The sequence below is a fragment of the Squalius cephalus genome, assembly GCF_949319135.1.
Source record: "Squalius cephalus genome assembly, chromosome: 19".
Lineage (NCBI taxonomy): Eukaryota > Metazoa > Chordata > Actinopteri > Cypriniformes > Leuciscidae > Squalius > Squalius cephalus.
The window spans coordinates 12162955-12173262 of NC_137140.1; the positions used below are offsets into that span (position 1 = coordinate 12162955).

The following is a 10308-nucleotide window of genomic DNA, read 5'->3' on the forward strand; positions in this document are numbered from 1 at the left end:
AAGTGGGCGGGGCGGAATAAGGTGAATATAGTTTTACATGAGTGCATTGTCTGTATGCGGATATAATATATCCAACATTATATATAGAGCTGTGCGATAATATGGTTTACATTTTGAGACGATATAAACAATCAAACAGCCAGGATTTGCTATGTAGTGTGTGTATATATGTATATATATATATATATATATATATATATATATATATATATATATATATATATATATATATATATATATATATATATATATAGTATTGCTTTTTGTGAGCATACTGTATGTATGCAGGTAAAGTAGTAATTACTATTTATTACATGGCTTGGTTGAATTCCAATGTAGAATGCGGTCTGTTATTTCTTGATAACAGACCGCTGCAAAGTATAACACACCGTTGCTATGGACGCAGAACGTACTATTTTCTTTAGCGGAAGCAATACAATCGTTTTAAATCAATATTTTGTGTCAAATTATTTATTTATTTCGTAGGTTGCCATGTAATAAGCAGGATAATGTATAGCGAGGTGGTTCGGTTCGGTTCGCGTCGGGGTCCCGTTCAGCCTGTCGGGGTTGTTATTCGCTATAACAACTGCCTCGCTATACATTATCCCTTACATATCCAACTTTTAATATTGCTGGGAGATAATACCGTGTAGTTTACATTTTTTGATGATATAACAATCAAGCAGTTGAGATTTGCTACATTGTACATACCGCTTAACATGAGTGTACTGGATGTATCTGGGTAAGATTGGATATGCTTATTGTAGATGTGTAATTTATTATTGACTATTAATTTGTTAATTAATTCAGGTTATTAATTTGGAACATTTTAGAGATGCAGACCTTGGATCATGTTACGTTGGACTGTCACGTTGCCAGACTTTTGAATATCTCCACTTGGCCGCTTTGCAGATTGTCAAAGAACTGCCCACTAAGACAGTAAACAATGGGGCAGTTAGGGGCGGGTAAATATTAAATGGGTAATGCTTAGTGTTGATCTGCAATGGACTATACAGAAAACTCATAAGTTGTCTTAATGTTTTGCTCCAGGTTATGGAGTGCAGTATGACTTTGTCTGTCCAACACAACTCTTCCCGTGGCTGCAGGTAAAGAGCACTCAGGGTCTCTTCCTGGCTGGGCAGATAAATGGAACCACAGGCTATGAGGAGGCAGCTGCACAGGTAGGGATATTGTGATAACGGCAATATTGTAATACTGACAAGCCAACTACTGACAAGCCAACTACAGAGGAATGCAAGCAACTGCCGCAATCGCGAATCCTCGATGTTCACATTTAAAAAAAATTCATAAGGCTATACCCTTCATGTTTTACATTTCATGCATTCATATTTAATGTTAAATAAGTTAATGATAACAAGAGTGAAGAATGTATTTTTTTTCCTGCCAAATGGCTATTTTTTACTAAAGACTCTGTGTTCCATTGTGATTTATACAGATTTGCACTAAACAAACCTAAACAGATAGCGAGTGAGAGAGACAGAGATGGACTGAACGCGTGCGATTACCTGCGTCTGTCCTACTTAGGGTCAAGTCTTATATCCATTTCCCATGAATGGAGTCAGGGCTGGTAAATGCATTGAATCTTGATGAAGTAAAGCATCAGCTTCAGCGTTACCCAGGCGACACATTGCTGGTCGATTGAGCCATCTAAAGTGGCGCTCAAAATGAAACCTTGTTGAATCAGTGTTTATGATCGTATTAGTTGAATGAACCATTTAATGACTCAATAAAATACAGTCCCTTGCCCCCACCTAGTGGCGTAATAATGTAACCTGCATTGACTGACGGGACAGCCTGTCTAGAACGCTTAGAGACAATTACTGGTAAAATATCAGCAGTCTTAGAAAACCTCTTGTACAGTCAGATTCGAAGATCAGAACTAACTGTTAGACATGTAACAATAGCCCAACGAGCTTATTGTCAGGTTTATGTTCTGTTATGTGAACCCTTATTTTAACATTCTGTTCTGTTTCCTTTTTCCCTGCTCTGTTTAGTTTAATTTCATCGGTTACTGATTCAATCCTTGATTGTTTCTATAATTACATATTTGTTGTTCTTTGTCAGTTCTCATTGATGAATTGTGTGATTTGCGTTATTCTCCAGTGTGTTCATTGATGACATGAATCTCTCTGTCATAGTTCCGAGGTCTATGTGTAGAATCAAGTAATCCACTGATAAGTTGACTTACTGAAGAGTTTAAACACTGACATTTTCAGAACAACAGTTTTTAATGTTGAACAACTTCTAGCTCAAACAGTGGGGTAGTTAAAGGCAGACAATCAGTTTGACTGACCAATGACAGGTGGGAAGTGGTTTGAGAAACCCATTTGTGATTTTTTTTTTTTTTTGCTATTGCTAGTTACTAAGTGACTTCACCTTTAAGTATTTCTTCTTGTGCTTCTAAACTACCACATAAAAGCTTGGAAATGCTAAGACATTTTTATGTTTTTGAAAGAAATTCAGCATTGATGGAATTGCCATTGTAATTAAATAGCATCAATATTAACATTCTATTTCCTTTTTGACTTATTTCCAGAAATTCTCTCTCTGACATAATATAAGCAGCTCTTGCAGATAAATGAAACAAACTTGTAAAAAGTTAGCAGCCTTTATAAACTGCTTCGTAGAAAGATTGTAATTAAATGTATAGTATAACTTTTTTATATAATTTATGACAAAAGAACTGACAGATAAAAAAAAAAAACATTATTCGTGGAGTGACTACCTCAGCTTGACACCGTCAACATCCCATGTCTCATTAGTCTTGCGTGTACCAGGCATGAGAAAAGAAAGACGCTGTCCGTTTGTTAAGTCTGATGTCATGCATTACAATTTTCAGGTCCAAACGGTCCATACACCAAATGGTGCTTATACACTTACAGTGTGTTGTAATCGCCTAATCGGTGATGGGTAGATTACTTTTAAATTGTAGTCTGTTACTGATTACATTTGTTACATGACACAAATTGTAGTTGTGTATATGTGATTACACATTTTGTACTCTACTTTTTCTAATCTAAATGTTTGATTATTTTAAGATTGCTTCTATAAAAAACAAAGAGAAAGTATATTTCATTATTTATTAACATCATAAAATGCATTAAACATATTATGTCAGGGTTCCCCAAACTGCAGCTCATGAAAGAACCGCTGGGGGTTAGCTAATAATTAATTAATGTCAAAAATAATGTCAAAATGTCCATCTTGACAAGTATCCTCATAACAGTCGGTTATGTCTTAAGTGAACATAAACAGTTAGGATGTGTCTTTATATATTAGATCCATTCATTAGGTCTTAGGCTACAGTACAACAGGTACATCAGGCTGCTGTCATTTTGTGTCTTTAATGTTAATCAAACAACAAAAGACAAAGGGAAAATCACCCACTGCTCTCGAGATGGCAATGGTGAAGGGTGTAATATAAAAATACAATATAAAGCACATAACTTTACAATAATAATGAATGTAAACAACTATTAACAACTGTAAAATGTGGCTGCTGTTTGTTTTGCCTTGTTTTGGGCACGGGAAGGGGCGTCTTTACTTCTTGATAAATATAAGCAGCACGGCATGTAATGGTTTATGTGCTCGTCAGACCCGAAATAGATAAATATTAACTATGCTCTTTAAAACAAAGAATAGAGCAATATAGAAGAATGGTTAGTATGCTCAAACAGTGGGAAACTATATTCGTGCAGTGTGCGTATGTCAAAAAATCAATTCTGATTTTAAGCTTGTGACAACGTGCATCCCGATCACTTTATTTAACGTTCATGTAAACACTACGTTCGGATTCATCAATCGGAATTAATTTATTACGATTGAAACAAAAGGTGCCCATGTAAACATAGCTACTGTGTGATTTCTAGGCTCCACTACAACTCAGTCTTTTTCTGAACTAATACATCTCAGATTTAGGTGGAGACATGAATTAGGTGAGAACATTGGTGGGCTTGTAGTCTGTCTAGTAAGTTGAAACATCAAGGTTGAGTTGCAGCTTAGTTTTGTTTAATCTGTTTGCACAATGATCTTCCTAGTTGTTAAAATTTACGTTGTGGTCCCAGCTGGTCCTAGCATAATGCTTTGCTGTAGCTGGCCAGTATGATCTCTAAGGCTTGTCTAGTCGTTGGGTTCTTAACTGACAGTACAGGACTGTGTTTTGGTTGTTTCTGGGTGCAATTCCCCCATCTAAAGAGATGGGTCTTCAAAATAGATTTAAACTGAGAGAAAACATAAGAGTCTGTCTGCCTCTTGAACAATACTAGGTAGACTGTTCCAAAGTTTAAGATCTGCCACCCGCATTTTGTAAGTATTATCATCTGGCCAATGAGAACTGACATAATGATGTTTCTTAATAATATATCCCAACGGTAGCATATTTAAAGTCAAAAGCAATGGTCCTAGAACTGAGCCTTGCAGCACTCCATACTAATGCCATTCCACTAATGCCAACATCATTTTCGAATCTATCCAAAAGAATGTGGTCAAAGTCATTTTTAACACTGATGAGTAAAGTTAATATTATGATATGGTCTTAAATATTATACCGGACTGAAATACTTCACAGATACCATTTCTCTTCAAAAGGAACATAGTGTTGTTGGAAATTTGCAACTTTTTCTAGAAATTTTGACCAGTCTATTGTTAACTAATTCCCCAGGATCAAGTTGTGGTGTGGTTTAATAAAAGCCACCTGAATGTTTTGGAGATATGTCCTAATAATAATCACCAGGGATTGACATTAACAATTTTGACATTGATACCATAGGGGAATACTACCATATAGATATTTTTAATATTATCTCATAATTTGGCAGCAGGTATATTAGGCTGCTGTCACCTTAAGACCTGACACACAAATCCATTTTACTGTTGCACATACATTTTCATTCTCAGTTTACATTCATTTAAAACATAACTGACTGTGTTTATGTGAATACTCGCCAATACTGGCATTTTTACATTATTTAGTGTATTTGACTGCTTAAGTGGAATAAGCGGCAAGAAAACCTAAATTTAGCAGGCTGAGAGGTGGCTTTATGTGCACATACTTTGGGTGTGAGCACAAAATCTGTGGGAATGAGTTAAATTATATGCAATATGTGCAATCCCATGCAGAAATTCAAGCCCTGTAACACCACCAATATTGATCCGGAGCAAATGAAATGAGTGAGTAAGGGGAGGCGGGTTTGTTTGTCAACTTGCTGTCGGAGAGATGGGAGAGCAAGAAAGTGCAGCTGGTGTTGTTTATCTATTATGTGGAAAATGAGTATTGGAAGCGTTTCAGATATTTCAGAATCAGCATGCATCGAAAAATCTATATTTTTGACAAAACTATATTTCCGATGCCTTTTTAAAAGAGTACAATTTTACAAGTTTAGACAAACTTCCTCTCCTATATCAGAGAATGAATGGAGCTGTTTCTCGGGGATTCTATAGTGTACTGTATATTGCGATACTATAGCAGATGGTTGCTAGCTTTAAATATTGAGATGTGGGAACAGTTTGATCACAAGGTCTGTAACAGTTGTCCTACAAACCGATAACACCTATGGGAAGAAAGCATGATGTGAAAATCAAGCTGAGTATCTTAAACAAAGAAAAAAAGGACTGCATGAATGTTTGAGCATTTATTTAAAATTGAAGTGGTCTTTTGCAACATTACAAATGTTTTCACAAACATTTTTGATCACTTAATGCATCCTAAATTAATGCAAATTTATTAAGTATAATTTTTAAAATATCTAACATAAAATGTTTCCACACATTTGAATGGTAGTGTTATTTTCTAGTTTTTGTGTGTGTGTGGATATGTTTAAAAAGTGTACAGCACATTGGTCAACTAACTGTTGTTTTTAATTTTGCTTTATAAATAAATTGCCTTGCCTTCTGTCTTATGTTTGCTTATTCTGTTCTCTGTTAAGGGTTTGTGGGCTGGGGTCAATGCAGGTCGGACATCTCTCTCTAAGCCCCCGGTGTCCCTCTCACGCACTCAGAGCTACATCGGAGTTCTAATTGATGATCTGATTGGTCGTGGAGTGACAGAGCCATACCGTATGTTCACAAGCAGGGCTGAGTTCAGAACCGCCCTCAGACCAGACAATGCTGACCTACGACTCACTCTCAGAGGTACCGTAATATTTGAAAGGTACAAGGGAATATTTTTACACAAAGCTGTGACTTTACATATTTTACAGTAAAAAGTTGAACAAAAAGGAAAAAAGGTATGAATTAATTTTTTTTTTGTTTAAAAAATATTGTTTTTTAGGTTACTGATGAATAGAACGTTCAAAATAAAAGCATTTATTTGAAAAACAAATCTTTTGTAACATTGACTGTCACTAAAGTGACAGTGAAGTCATAAAATGACTTCACTGTCACTTTTGATCCATTATATGACTCCTTGCTGAGTAAAAGTATTAATTTCCTTTGTTCTTTTTTTAAAACTAATTGTTACATTTTTTTATGATTCTTTGATGAATAGAAATGGCAAAAGAACAGCATTTGAAATAGAAATCTTTTGTAACATTATAAATGTCTTTACTGTAATTTTGGATACATTTTTATGAATCCTTAGTGAATATTTAGTTCTCAGATCTTATTGAGCAGCATTCCAGGAGAGCTGACATAACAGTCCATCACCACTGTAACTTTTCACTGTTTGTATCACTCTGCTTGTCTGTGTTTGTTCCAGTCAGACTGTCTGAACATTAGTGGTGGGGGTTTTACAGTGTCTCTTCCTTCTGGTTAAATCATCATAAAGATATGTTATGAGGGAATCATTTGAATCATTCACTCAACCGATTTGTTCAGGAATTAAATACCACATTCCAGCATTGGTTCAGCTGTCTTCTTTGTTTGGAACTATTTTCATTGACAGAGCAAAGTAACTACTAATACTGTATATAAAATATAAGTTAACCGATGTTGATTTCTTGTTTGTTGAACTGCTGTTTAAAAGTAATCACACAATCTTGCTGACTCGTCACTTCAGTAACTTTTAATATGAAGCCCAGGCCGCTGTTGTTAATTTGAAATTTTTAATTAGTAGTGAGGCTAGGACACATCCTCATACATCACAATGTCATACCCTGTATCTGTGGCATATAGTTCCACACACTAGAGGGGTTAATGACTCAAAAACGTCTGCTAATAGATAGATAGCCAATAAACTGGTTTGTTATTATTGTAAGGCCAAACTCAAATATATAACCAATACACTGCTCTGTCATGATATATGTCTGGTATTTCAGTTTGTTACCATATATATGCCTCTGTTTATTATTTACAGGTTTTGAGGAATTGGGCTGCGTGTCTGAGCAGCGCTATAATGAAGCTCTTCGGGTTCAAGTGAGTTTGAATGATGCTTTATCTGCCCTGAAGTCCATACATCTCTCTGCCTCTCGCTGGAAGGACAAACTGGGAGATGTTAACATCAGCGAGACTAAGAGTTCCATTCTCAAGTAAGACCTAAGTCTTTTATTAACTTAGTATAATAAACTTGCGTATGTAATATTTGAAACTGTCCACATGCAAATAATTGATTGTTTGTCAGTTTAATCTCATCATTGATACCTTCCTCAGTGTCTAATATGAGAATAAATAACTATAGACCTGAAAGTGCCAGTTTCTGTTTCAGTGGAGTGGAGGTGCTGCAGTACAAAGAGGTTTCTTTCCAGATGTTAGCATCTGCCTTCCCAGAACTCTCTGGCCTGTATCTAGAATTTTCAGAGAGACTGAAAGTCGAAGGTAATATAACATTCCAAAACATTATTGTTGCGTTTTGTTACCATACTCCATAGAACCAGAATTTTGTAACTAATGGCAGGTACAGTCATGCTCAAAAGTTTACATGCCCCTTGCAGAATCTGCAAAATGTTCATTATTTTATCAAAATAAGAGGGATCATACTGTACTGTACTAATATATTTTACATAAAAAAATCCTCTAGGTCCCGCAAATTCTGTGATTTTCCAGCAGCTTTTGCATATTTGAACCCTTTCCAGCCGTGACTTAATCTTTTCACACTGAGGACAACTGAGGCACTCATACACAACTATTACAAAAGGTTCAAACATTCACAGATGCTCCAGAAGAAAACATGACACATCAAGAAAACTTTTTGTATTGAAGATCAGGGTAAATTATACTTATTATTTTCTGTAGCTTCTGAAGGAACAAAATAAGTAAAAACTTACACACCTTCATCCTGTTTAAAAGTGTTCACCCCCCGGATCTTAATGCATTGTGTTTCCTTCTGGAGCATCAGTGAATGTTTAAACGTTTTGCAATAGTTGCGTATGGGTCCCTTAGTTGTCCTCAGTGTGAAAAGATGGATATCAAAATCATACAGTCACAACTGGAAAGGGTTCAAATATGCAAAAGATGCAGGAAAATCAAAGATTTGGCGGACCTGAAGGAATTTTCTGAAGAACATTGGGCAGTTTAACTGCTCAGGACAAACAAGGGACTCAAGAACAGCTATCACAAAAAAGAAAAACAGCCGTGGATCATCCAGGTAATGACACACAGTATTAAGAATTAAGTGCATGTAAACTTTTGAACGGGGTGATTTTTATAAATTCAACTTTTATTTTGTTTTGTGGACTATGTAAACACATTTTATGTAAAATATCTTATTCAGAATAGTACTAAATGAAAAATAACATGCATTTTGTATAATCCTTCTTATTTTGTTAAAATAATTAACATTTTACAGATTCTGCAAGGTGTGTGTAAACTTTTGATCACAACTGTATGTGTGAACTGAAATGGCACCTGCAGAACTTCATTGATGTGCAACGGTTACTTCGGTCTGTTCCTGTAGCTATTTACCGTCCACATTGTGAGAAGCAGAGGAAAGAGATAGAGAGAATGCAAGCGGAGGAGAGTCTATATTTGCCAGAGGACATTGACTATCTGACTCTACCCGTGTCCCTCTCTCAGGAGGTCAGAGAGATTCTGGATGGCGTACGACCGAGCACAGTAAGGACCCACACGATAAAGTTGAAGCTTGCAATTTCTGTGACACCAGTGGCACAAGATTTGAACAGACCCCAAGTATTTAACGGACACGAATGGTGCTTCAAATCATGTGTTTTAAATGATAATGTGTCCCGGGATCGTTTGATTTTGGATCAATCCCGGGACATGTTTGCATTCACACAGAAGGCACTCTAGCAATTCTATGGCAATTTTCTGGGATCAACTCGCTGTGTGAAAGGGGCTTAAGTGATCTGACAGCCCTAGAAATGGCAGAGCAGCACACTTACTGAGATACACTCTCGGGCCGGACACTTCTGACCACCACTCCAGTACTTTGGTGGTTTAGGTTAGTTTAGTTTTACATGGGCAAGCTGCACAAAATGTAAGAATCCAGTCATTATTGTCAATTTGGTGCCACAAGAAGTGACACAGAAATGACTCGCTTCACCTTACATTCTTTGTATCTTTAATACAAGTTATTTCGTGCTGGTTAATTCTGTATTTCACTGTATTATTACATAGTTGGAGATTCTTGGGATGAATGCGGTTTGATACTGACATTTTCAGCATTTGTATTTATAAACCAACTACTGAACAAGGAAACCAGAATTCTTTGTAAAGATTCACTGGCTTCGACAGGAGTCTAAGCAGAATACTAGTGTAGTATAACCTGTTGAACCTATTATTTAAAAAAAAAAAAATATTTGAAAGGGTATGCAACTATAAACCATTTCAAACAGAAGTATGCTACATCGTTGTCACAAGACCCTCGGGGCATTGGTTTATTCACTATTTAAAACTTTATCTAGTTTAAAGCGTTCACATTTATTCAATATTTGATTTGTTTTTGTGTAAAAAAAAATGTATTCACATTTGCAGTCCGATAACAAATCGAGCCAAAACCAGATGTTAAAAATGCTTTGCATTGTGGGATACAGCATCTGTAGTGAGCTTTATTGTATTCAGCACATTTTTAGCACCTACAGGTTACCAAAGAGTGATGTTTCCAACAAATGAATTGTCCAACTGTACAACAAACTAATTGAAATTACTTGTATTGTATTAAGTATATGTATGTAGTCATTTTAAGAAATGACTGTGTGTGGTATTCACAGAAAGCCTTTATTTTAGGCCTGCTTCAACCTGCTCTTAAGATTTGTCTGGGTTGATCTGATCACAAGTGGGCAGGTGAGACTGAGCACCATTTCAGTATCAAATGCTTCTCAAAACTGAACTAGAAAATGTGTATTTGCTGCTTAACTGCATCACTGTGTTGCATGTTGAGGCAGACACAGTTGTGCA

At 36.0% G+C, this 10308-nt stretch overlaps 1 protein-coding gene across 2 annotated transcripts in view; it reads left to right on the forward strand.

Annotated features, from left to right (window-relative positions):
• mto1 (mitochondrial tRNA translation optimization 1) overlaps nucleotides 1-10308 on the forward strand; it is a 61664-nt gene that overhangs the window by 49950 nt on the left and 1406 nt on the right. For both annotated transcript variants that reach the window (XM_079851070.1, XM_079851071.1), the window contains exons 9-13: nucleotides 1051-1181; nucleotides 5946-6150; nucleotides 7313-7484; nucleotides 7661-7770; nucleotides 8849-9006. In XM_079851070.1, coding sequence (XP_079707196.1) covers nucleotides 1051-1181; nucleotides 5946-6150; nucleotides 7313-7484; nucleotides 7661-7770; nucleotides 8849-9006 — 776 coding nt within the window. The remainder of the gene's footprint in view (nucleotides 1-1050; nucleotides 1182-5945; nucleotides 6151-7312; nucleotides 7485-7660; nucleotides 7771-8848; nucleotides 9007-10308) is intronic.